The sequence below is a fragment of the Bombus huntii genome, chromosome 7 (assembly GCF_024542735.1).
Source record: "Bombus huntii isolate Logan2020A chromosome 7, iyBomHunt1.1, whole genome shotgun sequence".
In the NCBI taxonomy this organism is placed as follows: Eukaryota; Metazoa; Arthropoda; class Insecta; order Hymenoptera; family Apidae; genus Bombus; species Bombus huntii.
In genome coordinates this window covers 3,820,236-3,843,391 of record NC_066244.1, presented here as the reverse complement: position 1 = coordinate 3,843,391, position 23,156 = coordinate 3,820,236, and the positions used below count along the sequence as shown (strand labels likewise).

Below are 23,156 nucleotides of genomic sequence, written 5' to 3'. Positions count from 1 at the left end.
CGTCTTCTTTTCTTTCTCTCTGTAACATCTTCTCGCCATTATAGGACAAAAGTATAACTTCTTGATAGCGTTACTCGATAATTTGCATAAAAGATTCTGTTATTAAATTAATTAATTAGGAATACACGTATACACAGACTCTTGCAATTGTTTGACAATTTCGCGACGCACAGTTTCCCAGCCATAGGATACGCGCAATTTGCAACGGAGATACTCGGATAGTCGGATCTTTCAAATGATTTAGCGTAATATATCGTTCGCAACGATGCAATTTGAAAGAAGCAATTAATTAACAAAGAGGACATTGAAAAAGAATCGATCTTTGCGCAACCGTTTTGCTACCAATGTTGCATCGTTGCATTCGGCCAACACGTATCTTTAGCACGCATCGAGCTCCGTGCTCGATTAACAATTTTCTATGATCATTTCAATGGTCAAACAATTTTTCCAGGCTTTTTTTTTCTTTAATAACTGTAAAAACTATACTTACCTTTTACAGTGTATATGTATACTTGGTTTTTTCTCTCGTCGACAGACCAACGCTTTCTGCTAGCTTCTAGTCAGATAGTCGAATCTATCTGCAACGTGTTTGATCATCGTCCTATCTTTATAAAGAAATTTCCAACTAAACAACGACCGTTATTAATACGTGCGGTATCTTGTTTCAATTCTATGCAGAAAATTGCTTTAAAACGTTAATGGTTCGTGGTTAAAGCATAGTAACACGTTATATCGTAACAAGAGAAAATATTATTGGAGAGTAGCTGAACTACGTTAGAAGAGCAGATGTCGGATATCGGAAGTTGTATCGTGTTACTCTACCTTCTACATCGCGATGTTTTACAAATCTTTTTTTGCAAAAATGACAAATATATACGTTTCGCTTATCGGCGATTCATCGTGCCAAACTATCGTCAAGTACGTGAGCGGATTTTTCGGTTAAATATCAACCATTTAGGATATAACTGCGCCTGTTGTTACATACACCCAATACGCCCAATACGCCCAATACGACGTTGTTACATCTCGCAAACGACCAAACACTTTCTACTCAATCTCGAAAGAAATTTCACCGCATAAACACCGTATCGTACATCGTAAAAGAAAGGTTTTCTTCGATCCAGTTGCTTTTTACCAAGACAGGAAAATCTTTTGACGGTTACTTAAGTGGCATGTACGTATTACGCGCGATTAGAATGTTTTAACAAATTTTTCTTGTTGTTGTTGTTACTTTTGTAATTTTTATTGTTTTGTTGTAATTTTTATCGCAGCGTTTAATATATAGCGTAATATTTTTGTGCTTGAAAACTTGTATACCTAACAATGTAAAAGGTGCAAAATATGGCCAAAACGATAAGAGACCTGCATTAAAACAATAAAAATGAGAAACCATTCGGAAAATCTACTTTTTTTCTTATACGTGGGGAAATCCTCATGGGCGTCCCCCGACCCCTCTGCCACTCTTGGACTATACCGACTAAAAGCCCACGGTGGACCACCTGTCGCTCAAGTGGGATACCCCGGCACCTTTTTCCGATTACTGCCGGAGCACTCTTGCGTCTTCTCCTGTCCGAGGCAGTCGTTCCTTGGTTAGTTCGGACATTGGGTGGGACCATCCCTCTCAACGACATCGGCTTGTCGGCCTCTATGACTACCTGGGACGGCGTAGGGCCGTCCTTCGGCGCGGAACCCTGCAAGGGCGGGATGTACTCACCCTCTCCCGCTCTGCTCGTTCCTTTACGAGCATCGCAAGATCTACTACAGTTTCTTTATAGTATTGTAAATGAGCGTGTAATAAAACGGATAGCTCCGTTAATCTGATTTTATAATTACAAAGAAAAAGGTAAAGGAAAAAAATTAATAATTGTATTACAAATATTGTAATACAGATCATCCTCGATTTAAGCGGAATTAGTAATATCTGATAGTTTTCCATATAAAAAGACTGTTTTCGTAATAAAAAACGAAAAAAGAGAATATGTCATAAAAACAAAAGTTTTTATTACTCTTTAATAAAGATAGAAGAAGAAACGTGGAGTGCGAATATCCTATGACTTTGATATAGGTAGAAGCTATAAAAAAAAAAAAAAAAAAAAAAAAAAAAGAAAAAGCTTAGGTTTTACATAAAATTGATGAATTTATAAGTTAATTTTATTCGTATCGAATATCTGATATTCTGTAAGCTCGATATATTTTGTATTATTCGCAAAATAATCTTTTCCAGCAATAGAAAGTAGTTTACAATATATTCCTGGAGAAGTTTCTTGAAAATTTGCCAATTTTCAATATAATTCGATTATTTTACATAGATGCGTAGCAAAAGTGTTAAATATCGTTAATACGGTCATGGTGGTTTTCAATGGTTACAAAGGTTCTCGAAATGCGCCACCGATCGTTAAGAAAGCGAATTTGTCGCATGGTTAGTCGTAGATTCGTTTCTTCAACTCGTTTCGGGTTAACTCGTACGTCATGATTGGATTCGTTTCGCCAAATTCTACAGTTTCACTCGTCCAATAATCTCAGATATTCTTACCCTGTTCGACGTTTCTCGCTTTTTCCATTTACAGAATTCGAGTGACAAGTGGAGAGAATGGCTAACCGTTGTTCCTCCAATGTATCGACTGTTCATTATCGAGATTAACGTTTCTTAACGCCTGGCGAAAAATAAATAATCAACTATTAATATCAAACACATGCTTCCAATCTTTTACATTCTTTCGACATATATTCCATTCACGACTCAATTTTAAATGGAAATAAAACGAGCAAGAAAAACAGTCGATTTATTATACGGATAATAATTTCTTCCGTTGTCTCGAATTAAATAAAAAGCTCGGGTGTTCGTGCTTCGATGATCCAACAGTCGACGCATTGAGTCGCAAACACGCGAATGCTCGTTCGAAAATCTGTCGATATTCGTAATCGTAGAGAATTCGTCGGGAATTCGTAGAGATATCGTAAAGAAGGCGGCAAAATTGCCTCTTCGATCTACCAAATGCGAGAAGGCAGTGAAAAGTTTGATCATCCTGGACGATATGAAATTAAGAATAGATATTTCAAACGGTACAATTAATAGAAAGGTACAAAAATAGGAGAATAATGCGACATTCGTCGAAAATGCAAATGCCAATTTGAAGAAATCTGGATATTATAACAGAGGTTATATAGTTTGTAAGCCGTAGATATTGAAGGGATACATTTTCAATGTCCATTGCTCTTATCTTCACTGTGATCGAAAAAATCGCCTTTTTAAATCGCCCATTAATTTTTTCCCAATTTAATCCTAAAAATTTTTTCTTACTTGCAATTTACCTCTTTACATATTTCACATATGTATTTCCAATATTCAAGTACTTTTTCCAACGATGCTTCTAACTTTATAATCGTTTAAAATTTCGATACTCGTTTCGAAGCTACGAAAATTGTAAAAAGTATAATCTGTTTTACATCTTGCTTGCAAATATTGCTATCTCGTACGTGGCAATGTCTGTAGTTGTTGCCACTTTGACAACTATCTAGACGAAATACGTCGAGGAAATATGTTCAGATACGAATTAGAAGATATTACAATACAACGTTACTAAAAGTCTTTCGTACTCGGAAAGTCTGGCTTCTCCGGGACCTCTTTAAAGCATCGTTCAGACTAGTCAAGCCATTTTCATTCGAAATATATGTATCTCTCTACGTTTCAAGCAAACTTAAAGTTCTTTCTGCAAAAATTGACTCGAAGGGAACGACAGATGTTTGCTGGATCGTGTAACGTTATTTCCAGTTTTATTCTCATCACATTTGCCTCGAGTCTGAATTCAATGACGGTGAGCATATATTATCGGTCCTTTCTATACATATTCTCCTCGGATGATTTTTACACTTTTTAATCTTCTGTAACTTATTCTTCTAGCGGAAAATGACATGCCCGATGTACCGAGATTACTAATTCGTATCGGACATAATAATTAATTTCTCGTTCGGATAGATCGTGTCTCTTTCTAATACCGCTTTTCAAAAGCTTTAATAATCCAACTTTTACATTTTGTTTCGTTACGATAGACATTCCAGGAAACATCGCCTCCTTTAAGTTTAAGTCTAAGTTTCAGTTTAAGGCGGGCGATCACCTATTTTAACGCACACGTTTGCGTCAGAAGCAGTTTCGTTCCATCTCCTAGCTGAATGTCGCATAACGACAAGCAATCGGTTGTACGACGTCACGACAGCGTTCGTATATGTCGTACGTCGTAAGTCGCACGACGACATGGAAAACGATCGGTGCGGAAAGAGCCGTGACAGTAGAAAAGGAGAGCGAGTTGCCGAGGAAAAGATCAACGTGGAAAAAAAAGTTGTCTTTGACGTCGTCGGATTGATATCGGTCCGACAACAAGCAAACCACCTTGCTTTTTGTCGCATCGTTTCACGACCCTAAACATTGATCGGATCCCGGGCACTTCAGGGTGGGGGAGGGGCGAACGCACAACGTACCCGTACAGTGGGATCGCTTTAGCCTTTGTATCGGTGAGACGACACTAACGAGGCACTAACTTTCAACGGCGAAACTCTTTCAAATACATTTTTATAGTATCGTGTTTTTAATGAAATTTTTGTTAACAGAAAATTTAAAATAAGTCGCGAAGGAAACAACCGTGTGCTGTGTCTCAGTTAGGACGGGATCAGAACCGATGCATCGCTGCGATACCACAGCTCCCCGTATAGCGGTGACACCGCTTCTGACGCAGACGCGTGAGTCGAAAGTAGGAAATTCCACTCATAAATGTGTTAACAGAAGCTTAACTAACCTCGACGAAGCTTAATTCGGATATCTTCTCAATCTTCGATTCGGCCTCTGTAATGTAATATTTCTAGAATGTACGCTATCTTCCAATAAGTATTCGGTCACGTTTACACTATCGCAAAGGTATAACATGTGCACACGTGTGTAGACGTTCGAGATCAACAGGTGAAAAGATCAAAAGATGTAAAGAATTCATTCAGGGTTCTTTCGTTACGATATTGAAAATGTAAGAGGAACGTAAATCGTTCGATGAGATTGCACCAGGCATCCAACTACTTATAAACAATAGCGTATCTGTCTTCTATTTCCTTCTCTATCCTCTCATAATACTATACTTAATCAAACTGGCATGATTTTTCCTCGATAACTTTCGATCCGCATAATACTCGTAACCTCTGCCATAATGATCATGTGTAATTTCTTATAACAACTCGATTTTATAAAAACTCGAAGAAAGACGTTGGAGAGAATGGAACACGTAGGCGGGCTTCTCTTAAACATCTTCATATCTGCATCTCTGGCTCAGAATCATCGTGGAACCAGTTGGAACTCCTCTGACTCTCGGTCACGTGCACACTGTTCACTTCCCTCTCCATGTATCGACTCGATCTAGTGGTGGATGATCCTTGCCTATGATCGTCGAACGACGCCAGCACCTCCAGACGATCGTTTCTTCTCACCGCTCTGGGCGTCGTCTCCACAGAACTGGTTCCCTCCTCCTCCTCCTCCTCTTCCTCCTCCTCCGCTGTCCAAGGCGGGAGATCCAGCATGCCCGAGGGAATTCCCCAGTGTTCGGTAAATTCTGAACCGCTTCTGGCCAAACTTGGCTGACTCAAGGATCTCACCAGCGAATCTGCTCCCTCGAACGAACTCAAACTCGTCAAGTCGTCTCTGTCCACTCTGGCAAAGTCTCTCACCGTCATCTCCGACATGGACCTAACGTCCGCCTCGCTAACGCCGCCTGTGCCTCTGTTACTCGATGCCAGTCGACGTAAACGATTCGACTGGCTCATCGCCGCTGTAGACTGTGATACCTGCAGTCTGTGGCTCTGAGTATGAGCAGAACTACCTCCATCGCTCTCGTACTCGTACAAAGTAGGCAAGGATGATCTTCTCGATCTGGTATCCCATTCAGAGGACTTGGACCTCTTATATCGCTGCCCGTGATTCTTTCCGTGGGTAGAGCACGAAGCGGAACCTGGCTGTGTTGCAGGAGGCCCCAAGATTCGGATGATCACGTCCCACTTTGCTGCAGAGAATAGATGGGCGTATCTGGTATCTTTTCGTATCAATTCGTAGTCCTCTTTAACCACGGCTTCTGTTAACAGGGTCCGTAAAGTACTGTCCGTGGTAATTATCTCGCGCCATTTTGCTCGTTCTCCGTCAGTGAATTCGGAGGCATAACGGGGGTCCAAGACACGAGATAGTCTAGAGAACCAATCAGCGTCTGTTTCATCGATGGAACGACGATGGGTGACTGGAGGTGGTCTGCAAGGAATCTCGGCTCTAGCGGTATACGTAGGCTCTATATTGATGTCCAGTTCCTCGTCAGCTGGCCCGTCCATCTGACTGCCCGTTGGCTCATTGGTAATCGTCAGATTCGAGTTGGAACTAACATCAGAAAAGTTTTCCCATTCTGGAGGAGGCGGTGGCAGATTCTCTTTAGGATAATTCCTGATAGTAACGTCCCACTTAGGATCCGGCGGTGGCGGTTTAGTTCTATACTCGGTCACCTGACGACGGTGACGTTCCACATCCTCGATAGTCTTCTTCTCCGTCACTGTCTTTAAAAACACATCGTCCACTTCGTGCGTGGTTATCTCTGGCCGCCTAGGAGCGACAACCTGCGGCTCCACCAAAGGCTCCGTCACTTCCTCGCGGAAGAGGCGATGCTCACGATGCTGAACAGCTGTGTGGGTAGTAGTGACTGTTGGAACAATTGGAGGAGGCGGCGGTGGAGTCGGAGCTAGGATGCTAGCCACTCTGTACTTGGCGTGTGTATGATCAGTTACTTCGGTCAGAGAACGTGTCTCGGTTAGCTCGGTGTTCAAGGAAGTCAAGGATCTGGGTCTACGAATTTCATGGTGTTGCAAAGGAGGCTGTTCTATGGGAGAAGGCGAGGGAATTCGTTCCTGAACGATGCTGGTGCTGGTCGTGGTGTCCCTCTCGGCCTGCTTCCTCAAGATTCTCGAGTAGACTGGAGGTGTTTGCTGCCTGGAGATGCTGGACGTGGGTGGAGCGCCTCCCGGAGGTCCATGGAGCTCCGGAACGTAAGAGAATGTAGTCATCCTGGCCGGTGGACTGTCAAGACTGCGCGTGAGGCTAGATTCTTCCTTTTCGAGAATCGTGGTCAGATTTCTTTCTAGAGCGACGCTTGCTATGTCGGATTCCGAGGGTAGGGGACTTGGAGGAGGAGGTGGCGCTCGCTTCACTCTCATTTGAACGTCGAACTTGGGTTCGATCGGCATGGCTACCATATGGCGAGGAACTGCGGTGCGTGAAGCGTTTGCCGCTGTCATGGAAGACGTTTCCACTTCTGCGGCAACTGTCTCGGAATAAAGGGAGCTGGTGGTACGAATTTCTTGGCGTTGATGAGTCTCGTGGTGAACAAAGGCTTTGTTGTCGTAAGAGCCGGCGGATGAAACTGGCAGAGAAGGTTCTTCGTCCACCTGTAAACAAAAACGTACCATTTCCATTAATTCTCGGGTGACATTTCGAATGAATTTCAAAGTTCTTCAGATATTTTAGTAATTAGACTGATTAACATACGGTAATTATACCTGTAACTTTATTTATGCGTATATACTAGTGCGACATGTAGTATAATATTTGTATACATGCATAGAATATCGGGTTGATGGATAAATTTAGTCTTTAAGTGCCATTTCTTCGAAACGTTGTGAACACAGTCTTTGAATCGATCGTACGAAAAATTCCGTTCTTAATGACACGAACGCTAATCTCGCGGAGATTTTCACAGTTTCACGTCTTTGTAAAAGATAGCTATATTTGCAATAATATGCATGGATACATACGTAATATAAAATAGAAAAAGAACGTTTTATGTAATATCTGGAAGATGTTCGCTCTATCCTTGAGCATTTTTCCTTGATTTGTCGATCTACGAACTAATTTTAATGAAACATAACTTAAAACCTGGCCAAATAATAATAATAAATACGTAGATAGGAGAAAGAATCTCGTGAAAATCTCGTGAGTTGAACGATTCTCATAGAACGAGTCATAAGATGACAGACAGACAGACAGACGTTGACAGTGTCGATTATTATCAAGTTTCAGCAGAATAAAGTGATTATAGTAGGGAAACTCATGCTAATTGTTATTCAAAAATCATACGCGTGTTAATCAATTCCTCTGTCTGTATCCATTTTCCATACGAAACAACTTACCTCGGAGCTCTCGCTCGGATAATCGCTGGGTAATGAATGGTCGATCATCAGGTTGGCATCGCTACCGGTGGTGGACGGAGGTGCGTGTAGAAGAGCATGAGCCCTAGGTATCTTCAAGCCCTCGAACATGGTGATGTTGCTTAGGGAAGAAGTGGAGAGTTTTGTTATTTCCGAGCCAGAGCCACTTCCGAACGGATGTCGGTGGATCACGCGAACGTTTCTTCGTTTCAAGCACATGTACGAGCAACCGAGGCCAAGTAACAGCAACGAAAGGAACAGAATCGCGCAGATGATGAGCAGAATCTGAAATCCTTTCAACGGTGGTTCGGATGGCGGGACTGGCGCCGGGGTAGCCAAGCTATGGACAAAGATGTTTTTCTTTTTATCGGATATTTTTCAATTACGCCGGGATTCGCAACTTTTAGAACGTCAGAGCGGACTGTATGACGAATAAAAGGCGATCGGAACGATCGGTGAGCAAACACGAAGCTGCAAATTACCGCGAAGCTGGCTAGATACCTACATATACCCGTATACCTATATTCTGTTTATCCGTAGCCTGCCATGGTTTCAAATTGAACGATTCTTCTCATAATTGTTATTTCAAAAAGAAGAGAAGTTTGATTCGCCCAGTTTCTCCAACCAGTTTCCGCGAATTCCAATTACACATACGAAATAACGTAGCTAAACGCGCGGCGAATAAATCGTGGAAAACTGAGTTTGTACTTCGATTTCTGGCGCGGGTAGCCGAGATTTCGGATTCGGATCGACTTAAAACCTTGAAACATACTTTTGGTCAGATCGCGTTAAAAGAGAGAAAGATGATAATTGAGAACTGCGAGGGAGTAAACTCACATGCTGGCCGGAGGAGCCGGCGGTGCAGGTGCCACAGGCGGAGGATACCTACAAACTATCGTAATAACTTCGTCGCCGTCCATTTCGAGGCCAGGATGGAAGCGAACTACAACGTTGTTTGTGAACACGCGTTGAGGATCCTGCCTCGTGCCGCATCCTGCAACATCAACGACCATCGACACTGTTAGATCGACTGTTAGAAGCATCGTAACGATCGAAACATTTTCTAAACACAACCTGCGATTCGATCATACGACGGCGCGCAACTCGCCTGCGCCTCCTCTGTAGCCTGGCGCGACCACAAAAACCGATCGTAGCAGGTAAACGAGCGGAAACTGAGCGCTAATTGGTTCGGAGCTGGTCTCCAAAAGGCCTATAAAACCCGGTGATTGTATGCAAATGCGCGTTCTTCTTACAAACCTTGTTACAAGCCCTGTCACAGCTTATCGACTTTTCATCCTCCTCGACGAGCAAAGGATACGACGCGATACAAAAATTTGACCTTGAATTTCAAAACGAAGGTGAATTTTGTACATCTGCAAAGGTGTGCGCTCACCTGCCAAAGCCATGACAACTAATTTTGTTACCCTCTATACGCGTTACATTGCGTTACATATGCGCTATGCGCAGACACGTCGAAAAGTATAAATGAACATACTTTATTCTAATTAATTATCATTATGCGTCTACCAAATCTATCTATCTACCAAACGAAGAGTACGTATTCCAGAAGTAAAGAACCCAAAGAAAATGTTACTTACGCCATGATTCGACTCGTCTTCGTTCCCAACCATAGACAGAGATACCGAGAAACAGATTTCTTGTCTATTGGCTTGCACGAAATTGGAAGCGTTTGCTTGGCTCGCGAGATACGACCACTATTTTTCTATCATTCTCGAGTCGCCTATCATGCGTCCAGTGATTCGGGTAATTTCGACGCGCTCGTGAGGCGGTGCTCCGCTTACCTCGACCACGTTCGGCGGCCCGAGCGTACATTGAACCGGCGGAAGTTGAACGGCGGGCGGCAAGTGTTTTTCACCGATGATCGCACGACCGCCGTTGGACTCGACGAACCGCCGCGGCTCGTCGAAAATCAAACTGTTTTGTCAAACAAAAGGATTTCGAAATTCGAACACCGTCTCGTCGCCGAGACGAAGCTTCCGCGTTTGGCTCGCGCGGATTTGAAATTTGCCGCGCCTCGCTATATCGACATGCTCGAGGTTTTAACACTCGGAAACTTTGCCTCTGTACTTACTCGTACGCGTTTATCGCTGTCGCGCTCGGCAAAATTCACGCCAACGTCGTTCTTTTCGTTACTCTGGTAATCTTTACTAAAGTACGTGTGTCGTAACAACAAAGTACAGTGCCTTGGCTGTATCTCGTCTCGTCCACTTCGTATCATTCTCATTTCCCTGCTAGTAAACTTTTTCTCGCGTATCGTTTATGGATTACCAATGATACGTTCGAATCGAAGAGATAATCTATTAACAATTTTGCAAATAGTTGCGATAGTTTTGTCAAGCGCTTTTTCTACATCCGTGAAAACGCGGTTATATTCGACGGCGTTGTGGCGTTGTGTGTGAAACTAGATCGCCGCAAATAGAGTAGCTGTTGCTTGCTTTCCGCTTATTATTATTATTATTATTATTATTATTATTATTATTATTATTATTATTACTATTCTTTCGTTATTCTTTTCCATTATTTTCGACAATATGGAAGGTAACGAGATTGGTTCGTTTGATTTCTGGACAAGAATAATCTCTGCACATTTGCAAATTAGCGGCAAGTAGCCAATCGTCGAAACAGAGTCAAAGGTTAATAAATCCGAGTCTAAGAGTCTATCGTAGTAAACCTGATCGCTTTCGATGCCCGAGTGATAGGTCTCTTAGTATTTTTGCTTGGTGTGCTGTTTTACTTCTCGTTATGTCGATTTTCTTCCTTGTATCTCGTGTACGTCGTTGGTACGGTATTTGGTCTGGATTGCGGGTTATGTAGTCCATCCAGTATCGGTCCTCTTCATAGGGCTATTAATTTAATGGTTCGTTCGATCGTTTTCCACGAGGAATAGCTCCTCGTAGCTGGTGCATCGTCCAGATTCGCTACGAACGTTTGAAATTTTTGCTTCTATCGTCCCAGCCGACGTAGGTTTATCAGTTTTGTGAGTTCGTTAACGATTCTTTTATACTCGATAACGCGGAGAAATCGCTTACAGGCAAACAAAGGCGTTCCTCTTATATTACATCTGGCTGCCAAATTACACAACTACCGTTTTTCAGCTCTTAACCGGTGTATTATTGACTATTGCGGGCCAATTAGCAGTTATAATTAAAAACGAAGATCATCGACATCTTGGATTCGAATCAGTGAAATTTTTCTATAATCAAGTAGTATTAACCAACTAATATTAATTATTCATTGGCTTTTATGACCGTATCGGAGAGGCTAGCCCAAACTCGGATACGTCGATGATGGTCCCTTTCCTTCGACTTTCTTATTCGACGGATTCGAGTCTAGAGACGATCAATGTTGGAACCGTTTTGCCTCGTACTTGAGCTCGTCATTACCAGAGTCTAAGAAGAAGAGAGAAAATAAAAGAGATAGAACGACGTACCTTTCAGAGGCAATTCCAACTTGGCGCTGGTCGATCCGCGTCCTTTGAATATGCAGGCACTGTTTCGATCGAAATCAGCGTACGCGACCCCGTAAAACGGTTCCTCGAATTTCAGCTCCACCTGCATGCTCCCTTGACTGCAATTCAGGTAGGCCTTTGTACGATTCAGAAATATCATCGACGAGATGTCGTCCAATTTTGTTACTTTTCCATTTAACACTGTGCTGGGCGGCAAACCAGGCTGATACTCGATACTGTTTCCCTGTGACGCATAATTACTCTGAGATAGCGCTAGAGGAAGTGCCATCCAGAATACGACCAGCAACCTCGACAGCATCTGAAAAACGATCAAAAGAATCCTTTATGTACCAATGATAGAATATACGAATAAACTTTGCTCGATAGATCGCCGACAACGGCCTTGTCTCTTAGCCAAATTTCTCACACTACGGACCACGTAAACCTCATTTACGTAGAACAATTCCTCGATATGATTTTGCTTTTGGATGCTTGTAACGGCAATGTCTGCTGCTGACGACAGACAGCACTGTTCCAGTCTCGATTGTGAGACGATATTTACGTGGAGAGAAATATTCGGATGTTTCGGTACATTTACGATTACTTTCACTGCGTACCTTCCCAATTACCAGAAAAATAACAATTTTTGCCATTACATAGACTCCGCCTGATTAGTTACAAAGTATAGCCAGATCATAATGGACTCGGACGGGTCTGCTACTTCTCGCAATGAAATATTCTACGAGTTATTTATTTATTTAAATTGTAACTCGTAATAATAACGCAGCCACTTGTCAAGAGATCGCCACTACCACGTTATCTATTCCTTTAAATCCCACAACTTTTATTCGAAACGTATGAAAACGTATCGTTTGAAATAACAAAGATACTTGAGGTGGACAAAGTTGGTGGCACACTCTGTATACATATACATGAAGTTTCGTGAGTCACGGTGTACTTAAATAATCGCTGGGACTGTCGTTCGAACGAAAAGTGCTGACTGATCGTAAGTGCGCGCAAGTGGATAGAACGAAATCATCTTGCCGATCACGTTCCAAGTGAATGAATCGGACGGAGCCGTCGAGCCTGTATTATTTATAATATACGTACATACATGCAGTTTTCATGTAGAAGACGCGTACGTGTTCGTAATCGGTAATTCCAACGAGGAATGTCGCGACACACCTATTCTACGATTCTCTGTTCTCGGTGGTATGTAAGTGGTGGCGAGCTCGATACATATCGTCCAGTCCTCGATATCGATTCCGTTCTAACTCTTTCTCAGCTTTTACTTAGATACACAGCGGACAATGTCTGGATAACGAATCGTTCTAATATCGCATACAATATTGGCACGTTTCGCGAACAATGTCGTCTCTTATTGCGTCTCTTATTATTCAATTTCGAAGAAAAATCGACCGACGATCGTCAAAATTTATAATTAACGATTCGAAGCGGCAATGCTCACGTAAAAATCGGTCGCATTTAATTCGACGATATTACGAAGAGCGTTTAGATGCTTTGTTATTCGAAAAATTATCCTAATAATCGCGTCTTTCGTTCTTACGCTCGAACGTAATGGAGGCTTCTCCATTAGGCTATGCTAAACCGTATTTACAATATGAATACAGTGGGAAGATGACGCGAGTTGTACGACGATACGCAAAGACAGAGGAAACAGACTGCAAGAAACTGTCGGTGCGAAGGGGAAAAAGAAAAGCAGTCGTGCAACGAGAGCAATGTCGTTAACAGCTGGCACGGTTGAAAGTCTAGGAGACAGACAGGCATCGAGCCTTTAAAGTCGAACCAGTATCCGAAGGAGAGACAACGTCGCCTTGTTGCGCAAACACTCTACTTTCACTAGCCACGCACAAGCGAAACTCTGGCTCGTGTATGCGCCCGTGCCCTTGCACGATCCACGCTGCGAATCGATCGAAATGTGCCACGAAAGGATTTATATAACTCGTTAAGCATAGTTCTTTCTACGGTGTACAAAAAGAGGCTCTATAAGAGACTGGGAAATTTCATTATTTTCACCAGCCTTACGCAGCTGGTAGGAAAATAAATGAAACGTAACGTACAACGTACAACGTAGATAAATGAGATATAACGAATAAGAGATACGATATAGAATAAATAAAGTAGAAAAAATATGTCAGCGATATAATTGCAACGATGAAAATACGTATACATCAACGATAGCGATATTTTTATAAAGTACAGCATGTCCTTAAAAAATCAGTCACTTGCGATTTAACGCTTGTGAACTTTTCGTCCTGGAGTCTTATTTTGTAAAAAAGAAAAAAAAAAAAAAAAAGAAAATTCTGATACAACAGAGTGACAAACAGCTCGTTTTAAGAAAGATGAATGTGTCAATTGCCTGCAACTGCAACCCGGATCTTGCCTCGGGAGGGAATTAAAGTCAACTCGTTTTCGTAAAAGTTGTCTATGTAATATGCGCATATATTTATTTGTAGGATTATTATTTCGAACTTGGATCTGTAATAATTGGGGATGGCATTTGTATACTTGTATGTTAGCGTTGCCAGTCATCTCTCGGCGGCCGAATATAACTATAACACAACCTATAACCCATTAATTTGCTGAAAAATGACTTTTACTATTTAACAACCAGCTATCGATTTCGCATACGTTCCAAAATTTAAACTGTTATACAATTTCATTGCAAATACGACTTTCTTATTTAATATACATTTAGATAAACTATCTTTGTACTATCTAGCAGCAATGACTCGATTCGAGCGAAAGTTGCGGATACTCCCTTTCGACTTAAAACGGTACCGGTAATTACTACACGATTTAGATCCGAAGAACATCGTTCAAGATCACTGTCACAGTACGAACGTGAAACGACTTGTCGCGTAGTATACAGGCTACGTGTATACAGCTAGAAATTGTTGCAAATTTCAAAAAATCTATTTACCTACTATGTCTAAACAAGTAGCAAAGACGATAATATCAGGCAAATTATTCATTAAGTTTCGCACCATAGTATATAATAGTAATACATTTTTTTGTTATCGCTACGGATATACACTCTTGTATCGAGGCCTAGGCGGAAACGGGCCGAAAAATTGAATCGTCGCTAATTGTGAAAATACGCATCTCTGTCTGTCTCTGAAGAACGCCAACTTCGTTCATCTTCCATGTTGATTTTTCACGTTTGTTGATTAGACGCGACTCAATTTTCCCACTCTCAATTGTTAGTTTTCTCCGACAAGTTGTTTGTACGATCGTGGTATTGCGCAGGAAACATCTAGAAAGGTTCGAAGAACTGCGAAGAGAACACGTGCTGACACGTAAGTAAATGGCAATAATAGTCTCTTAAAGGTGAAAGTCTTGTAAAAACTAAAGTGTGTGATCTCATGTTGGAAGCTGCAGGAAGCACAGAATTAATTCGTTTCTGTTTATTATTTGCTTTTTACTTCACACAGAAACACGCGCGCGTACAGTGTCTCCTTTTTCTACGTGTAAAGTGCAAAATGCGTTTTAGCCCGTAGATTACTGTCGGAATAAACTAAGCGCTTAAAATGTTAATTATGTAAATAATTTAATGAAACGTTCGTTAGCTTTCATTGTTGAGAGCAATCGGAACAGAAATCGAGATGAATAAAAGAAGAATTTTTTCTACGAATAATACACGAGCACATACCCACAGATATTCCTTGAAAACGGAACTCGTCATTTCGTATCTGACGTAAGACGCGGAAATATGGCAAAACCTAGCCTAAATTCTCGGTATATCTATTTGCAGTGAAATCCGCACACAAAGACAAATACTAAAATATTTAACACCTCTCAAACGTAACACTCTATAAACCGTGCATAAATCTTCCTTAACTATATTTTCCACATTATCGCGTCAAAGATTGTTAAAAATAGCTTGATATGATAATTTTAGTAATAATTTTGTCCCTTATAATTTTAATAATTCAATACTAGAATTTATTAGAAAAGACAAATTTATCATGCGATATTTTACTTAACTCTATCGCTTTCTTTGAATCATTTTCGATCAAGTTGTATTTTTCTATTATTAAAAACGTTGCTAAAAAGAGTAATGTAAAAGAATCGTTATCGTTTTTTTCGTTACAATTTTCTATTAAGACTTGAAGATCTTTCTACAAGCTGCGTGACAAAAATTTGTCACGTTTGTATAATGAAAATTCTAAGTAAAAGTAAAAGATCGTTATAATCGTTTATGGCCTATCTATATAATTTATATCTAATCTAGATCAATGTATATCATAATATCTGGCGGAACGCTTAAATCAACGTTTAATTTTCCTTTCCTCTTTCAACTATCGGATAATCTTCCAAAAATACGACGAATTATTAATACTATGCTGACAGAAACGGTAAAGAAGGAATTCATATTGCTATGCGATATAGACCGAAATTGCAGAAAATGTACAACCGTAAGATCTTGCGCAATAAACCATTGTTCGATCGTGATTCAGTATTGTACACGATCACGATTACCATCTGCATAGTAATCCAACGTATAGAAACAAACAATAATTAATCATTAGCGGGTTGTTAATTGAAGTTTCAATTACTAATAAATGTTCGATAACATTTTACAAATCGGTTGCAAACATTACAATTTAATACATCACACGTGCGAAAACAGAATCATATATTAAATTTTATCTTTCAGATCGCGAAAAACTTTTCAAACTTGCCAACTTTCCATACAATTAAACATTTTCGATCTAATGTATATATATATGCTATGGTATATGCTGCGACATACAATATATGCTATCAAGGATATTTTTATATTAGAAAATTCCATAAGTCGTAATTAATATTCTAATAAGGCTATTTTTTTAGTAAAAAATTCTGCAAATTCTGCAAAAGTAAGATCGCAAATTTTATGTGCACGTATTTTCTCTGTAATCTGCGTTCCTTCCAAATTACGTTTTCGTACAGAGGACATTTATTTTACATATTAAACGTGAAAGCGCTTCAAGTTTAACATAGGATTACAAATATTCAAAATATATACATATATTTATACGTTTGTACATATAAATGGCGAAAATACATATACCATTCGATCCAACTAATAAAACTTTCTTTGGCGTTTTATAAACAGTTTTATAAAACAATGGAAATTATTTCCATTTTCATTTGAGAATATCGGCAGTAAACCGTGAAATTTGGGAGTATTAGTCTTCTGTTTCTCTTTCTTGTTTCCTTTTTCTAGATTTCGGTATAGGACATGGAAAATCGGTAAGCGACGACGAAATATTAGAAACAATTCCAACATCGAAGCAAGAAAAGTAGTCGGCGTTGAAAATTTCATATAGGTATTTCATAAAGGTATTATAGGTCAGAGTCGAAAAATTGCTTGCGATTTTTTACACAAGTCAGAAAAATGTAGCAAACAGGAGGATACTGGTCAATCGAAAACGATAAATTCTTACCGCGAACGTGTGACTTTAAGAAAAGCGTAAAATTCATTTTCGCCAGTATGACACACCGTTCCGCATATATATGGTATATGTGTATATAACGTAACGAACAATGCGTTACATAATTATGTCCAAATTTAAAGCAGAAGGAAACCACCTTTTACCACGAAACACACATGAAAAACGTTTATACTTTGCACTAGAGGACATTACTCGATGGAAAATGACGCAGACCTTTTTTCTTTTTTTTTTTTATGAAAATGATTCTTTTTTTTTTTTTTTGGATGATCCGGATTGTTCTTGGTATTGCATACTTCCACGACAAAAGGAAAGGAAGAGTAAGCGTTAAATTGCCAATTTAGGCCGAAATTAGATACTGCAGAGCAATTAAAATGAAGACGATTATATAGTTGGAAATACATTGACTTAATAGATGAACAAACAAGTGATCGTAAAGCCACAATCGCTTGTGAAAATGTAATATTCCAACGAGGCAACGTAGGTGGATAACAAAACGTGTAAGAGACTACTTTGAGAAAAAGGAATATTTTAGTAGGTTATTTTGGTACGGCCAACGGGATTACTCGATCTTATTATAATGGAAAATTATTAGGTAGAATTAATAACAGACGGTTATAGGAGTATGTAAGGCAATTCGAAAGTGTTACAGTATTAAAAACACTGTATTCAACAAAATAGGGAAATCGTTGTTCTAGATATATTAAAAAACAAGATATATCGCTTGCAAAGCTCGTGTTGGCAATCGTACGAAGCAAAGAAGTGAGCGGGAAATATTGAAAATCATTTTTTTTTAATACTTAAATAACGTGGCTGTTTCGTTCAGTTTTCTATAGTAAAGTCAAACTATGTAACATAACTACGCAATAAAGATCATTGAGCATTAAAATTTTTATTTTATCACGTAGAAACATTAATTGCAGAAACATTAAATTTAGATAGATAGAGTACGCTATGCTTTTGTCGCGGACTGTATTTGGACTAGAGTTAACTTGCACTCGTATAAGTGCTTTTGTCTCTGACTGTAAATCCTCCTCGGCAATAAAACTGCGAAAGATGAATAAAATCGAAAGGCGAAATATCAAGGCCCGTTCAACGAAGCGTCACTATTGGCCGCGGCCTCTGTTTCCATCTCTAGCTGGAGCTAGAATTGAGCAAGCGGCCGTGCCTTGTACCAATGACGTCATCCCCGGCCGATCCAAGATGGCGACCGCATGTGTTCGTCAGGCAAAATCGGCTAGCGGCCACAAGCAGGACCGGTTTTCGACGGGGCGGGAAGGGGGGGGGGAGGGAGAGAACCCAGACTCGGTCGGCTCGTTTATCCGCGCGGTTTCGTCGTTTTGCGGCCGAAATGTAGAAGCTGCGAAACCTCTGCTGGCGGACCTCTTCGCATATAATATCCGAGGACACGCACACATATTATTTCTCGGCTCGGTTACAAGTACGAGCCAGTGTCGGAGCAACCGGATCGTTTTTCCACGTTGCACGACCTCTCCGTAAACGATCGAGTCGACAGTGAAAGTAATTAATCGCTACGCGCGAATAACTTTGCTCGTACTTTAAATATTCCTTCTTTAAATATTCCGCTTACAGTTTACATTTCCTTTTATATTTTCATATCGACGATATTACGAATCGACGACGATAGGTTGGGTTATCGACGGTAGATACTCGCACGGTCGAAGCAAATTTCGCCTGTTTCACGCGAATATTAAATTATGCGAAGGAAGATTAGCTTTTTTTAAGAAAGTGAAAACTAAAAATGCGAGCTTCGTGGAAGGTATGGGATTGTCGGCAGTGGAAAATTACAGAGAAAGAGAAAGAGAAGGAGGTGAATGATCGTGCGGAGGCGTGTTGAGTGTCACTTGGAATTCACGAAACTTTCGACGAGCAGTATGCGTAGGGTTTTCGATCGTACGTGGGTGTCGCTGATGCTGTCATCCGCAAGGACGAGCCTGCCGTTTTCCACAGCGACAAATCGAATCGGCGTGTGCAAGCAGCCGTGTCGAGGTCGAGTATGCCAATTATACGGATTTCTACCTATACTTTGCCGTTCTTCTAGCCTCTACGCCTATAACTATATGAAAGTCTATCGATTCGTCGTATAGATCTACGCTATAATCCATCACCATGGTGTATCACGTCGTACAAGGTCGAACAAAATCGAACAAAATCGAACAAAATCGAACAAAATCGGACAAAATCGAACAAAATCGAACAAAATCGGACAAAATCGAACAAAATCGGACAAAATCGGACAAAATCGAACTAAATCGGACAAAATCGAACACAGTCGGACAAAATCGAACACAGTCGAACAAAATCGAACACAGTCGAACAAAATCGAACAAATGGGCGAAGAAACTACGGAGAAACCACTAATGGCGTTACCACAGTTGAAAATGGGAAACGTGTAACGTATCACGAAACTGTTGCGTGTATATAGGAAGCGTAACAGGTAGTTACTCGTACCTTGTCTAGCTGGTCGTTGGCAGCGTGCAAGGATGCGGTTGTGTAGCACTCGCGAGGCTCCCGGAGCGAACGGTACGCTCCTGAATTCGAGAGTTTGCACGCGCAGGTAAATATCGTGCAACACGATCGCGCGGACACGACTGAACTCACTTTCCAGAGGCAGCGTTTTACCTGCGACAGGGGAGACCTCTTAACACAGCCAGTTCCACAGAGAGGTTACCCTCACTCTTTCTTACTCTTAGCCTTTGCGTGTACATGCACATGTAGAGACGTGTGGATGCGATAGCTACGAGCGAGAGTGTGTTGGTCGCCTTCTTACGGCTATCCTTCTTACGGCTATCCTCCTTACCTACCCAACCACCCACCTATTTACGCCTGCGAGTGCGTGGCCTTATGTCGCGCTGCAAGACCTCGCAGAAGCTACGTACTTTTGCTCTTACTTCTCGGCACTTGCTCTTTCAGGCTCTGATGCCGATATAGTGTACCGAACTTTGCGTTCGATACACTATATCGATCATACGGTACATACTTTTTCACCTAAATTGCATCAAAGAGGCAATCTTGTCATTTTTGATTAACATTGACGATTGAAATTTTGTCAGTTTCGTCCTCTATGCTGATCAAAGATAGAAAGCAACGGTTACTTTGAATATTTTAAAGTTATCTTTTCGTACTTTTCGTCTTTTTTCTTTTTTCTTTTTTTTTTTTTTTTGTTATTTTCAATCGTTAGATATCATCACCGTTCCAAAGTATGTATTCGGCTTGTGACAAAAAATAATAAATGTAGGTGTAAACACCGTGGTCGAGGCCACGGACAAGATGTTTCACCAGTTTGTTCTGTATTTACAATCATATTCTGGTTGCCATTCTGGCTCCATCGTTTATCGAGTTACCACTATCAGTATCAGAGTTAACAGTATCAGCGTTGATTGGAATAAAGTATCTCATGTTACGTAGAATGTGTTTTCTAATTATACAGTGCGTGAAACGAAGTTGTATGAATTTCACAGTGCTGTTGAAAATCGCAAAAGAAGCCGTATTCAAATATTATACAAGAAAATGCAAAGATGAGCGTATAGAAAAATTCTTGGTTTGAACGATCGCGCCTTTCCATTCGAAATGTTTGCCGCGTTATTGGATATCATCTGCTGCTCGGACCATGACAAGTTCCTTTATCGTAGAAAATGAATCGAATACGTCGAATGTATCGTGAGAAGTTGTTACGTCAACTTTACCGAGAGTTATTTGTTTCGTGAATGGAGCAAAGTCCAGCTCAAATCGGGGGAACAAAGTAATAGTTGGAAGGGACGAAGAAAACACGAGTATAATAATAAAGGACGAATAATCTTGCTGGACAAAACGTTTATGCATCCAGGTAATCGTGGACAGCTCGTCTGAAACATTACTCCGCGTGATTAACAAATGGATTAATAAATCAGGTTTCATAAATATATCGAATCAGTGGAAATGATATAATCGTCTGTTATAAACGTTTAGCCGTGAATCAGAAAACGAACTTCATCGATCCAGATAGTAGGGCACATAGCCAACGTATCGAAAGTTGTTGGCACGAAACTAGAGCTAATATTTCAGGATATGGAAATGGAAATTTTTCCAATTTTTATCAATAGCGACTGAGAATAACGTTTAAGCTTATCTCATAGATTTTCTGCCGCTTTGCCGTCACTTGTTTCGCAGCTGTTGCCGCTCACCGCTCGCCGCTCTCTGTATAATCACGGCCTTACGCACGAATAACAAGTGCGCAGAGTTCGATGACTTCGACATGAAGATTCAAAGTATCCTTCGAACGTTTGCGGATACACTCAGTTCTTTCAGTTTTTTCTTCGCATTTTAGATCAGTCTCGTAACTCTCTGTATCCGGTTTTGCCATACGTCCGTAAATGGCAAGCCCAAGACCATCTTCGACACCCACACCCAAACTTTTCTCTTCTTCCCTTTTTTCGCACTTCTCTCTCTCTTTTTTCTTTTTTCCTTCTTTTTTTCTTCTCCAGAGGGGAAGAAAGAAGAGATCGAACATTTTCGTTAATAAACGATCGTCGTTATTTAACACGTATACAAAGGCTGACGGAACAGCTTGTTCGAACAGCTTTACCGTTAGCGAGTAAAATCTCAAATGTAAATTGAGAAACGTACGTAGAAAACATTGACGATATTACAAACATATACTTGTCAAAAGAAGTAGCGTACGCCGTAAATAGTTTGCACGTGGAGTAACACGTTGAAGGAAATCAAAGATTACTTTACTATCATATTTAGGGAATATTTTTAACCTTACGATTTTATTATCTAAAAAGGGAGATGAAACAGTTTATGCGAATCGTCGTGTTCTTCTGGTCGTATATCGTACAAATAGTATAATTTTATCGTACGATTATGACGATTAGTTTTATAGTAAATTTTTGTAAACGTCAAAATTGATGTTTCTTGAAAATTTGACAATGTTTATATAATACATAAGAACATGAACAGTGTTTATAAATGTTGAGACGTCTTCGTAACCATTGTATATTCGAACGTATTCGAGGTATATCAAGGTATTAAAGTATCGATATCTATGAATAATCCATGTTATCAGCCGAATGTCCCGATTTTCACGGTTTTCACGGTTTTCTCATAGCCATCGTTACCTTCTTTTGTACATCTGCTTTTAGCACCGTTGCATAGTGAACGCAGCGTGCGATAAGACAAGTAGTTTAGCGTATGTTACATGAAATTTCAAAAATTTCAAAAAATGAAAAATTCAAAAGTGTATAAAGAATCGATCGTTTCGAAAATCCTACCTTATAATTCGCGTCTAAAAACTTTTTGCCGCTTTGTCGTACTATTCGTTGCAGAGAATAGCTCACGATTAAACAGTTTATCCAACACTTTCGGTTTGTCGTCTTGCCCGGTTCCTACCACTTTTACATGGCTCTTTGAAAAACTCCCTATTAGTCCTGATATGGCCTCGTACTAGCTTTCGTACGAACCATCCGCTCCAGCTACCTTACAGACAGCTCGTTTCAAACGCGTAATCTATGCGCGCTCGATCCGTTCACTTTCGACGTCAAGTCCGTCGACGATACGAACTTGAAACGTAACGAGTTACTCGAAGCATTCTATCGTACACACGCGGCGTTCGTCGCTAGGCCCGGAGAGAAAGCCCGAGAGCAAGGAAAAGGAGAAAAGATAAGAAGAGAAAGATGGAACGGCAGCGATTACCATACCAGCGTTGCATAGGAGAAAATGACAGTGGAATGAAATTGTGGCACGAAGGACCACCCGAACATGCAGAGTGAACAGTGAATATGCGTGGGCAAGCGATGTAAAGGATCCTTTAAATGCCAATGCTCTCGATCAGATTACATAGAAGAAACGCGAGTTTACCTCTACCTCCTTCTTCATAGCCGCCATGTTTCGCGGCTGTTGCACGCGACTGATGGACCGGTTGCTTGAGTCCTCCTGCTCGCACTCCTCGATATGGCCAGCTATGTATAGCAGGTCATTCTGATCTTCTCTTCGATCTGCCGTCTGTACAGGGT

The 23,156-nt window shown here is 40.6% G+C and overlaps 2 protein-coding genes across 2 annotated transcripts in view; one reads left to right on the top strand and one right to left on the bottom strand.

The window, feature by feature from the left end:
• The window catches only part of LOC126868105 (uncharacterized), a 53,511-nt gene that overhangs the window by 6,423 nt on the left and 23,932 nt on the right, over window positions 1–23,156 (top strand). The gene's annotated exons all lie outside the window — the stretch shown is intronic.
• LOC126868078 (uncharacterized) lies at window positions 1,978–19,779 on the bottom strand. The gene is made up of 5 exons (XM_050623264.1): window positions 19,615–19,779; window positions 11,666–12,002; window positions 9,052–9,208; window positions 8,197–8,554; window positions 1,978–7,455 (listed from the first exon to the last, which is right to left on the bottom strand). The coding sequence occupies exons 2-5, from the start codon at window positions 12,000–12,002 to the stop codon at window positions 5,290–5,292; spliced, it is 3,018 nt and encodes a 1,005-aa protein (XP_050479221.1). The 5' UTR covers window positions 19,615–19,779; the 3' UTR covers window positions 1,978–5,289.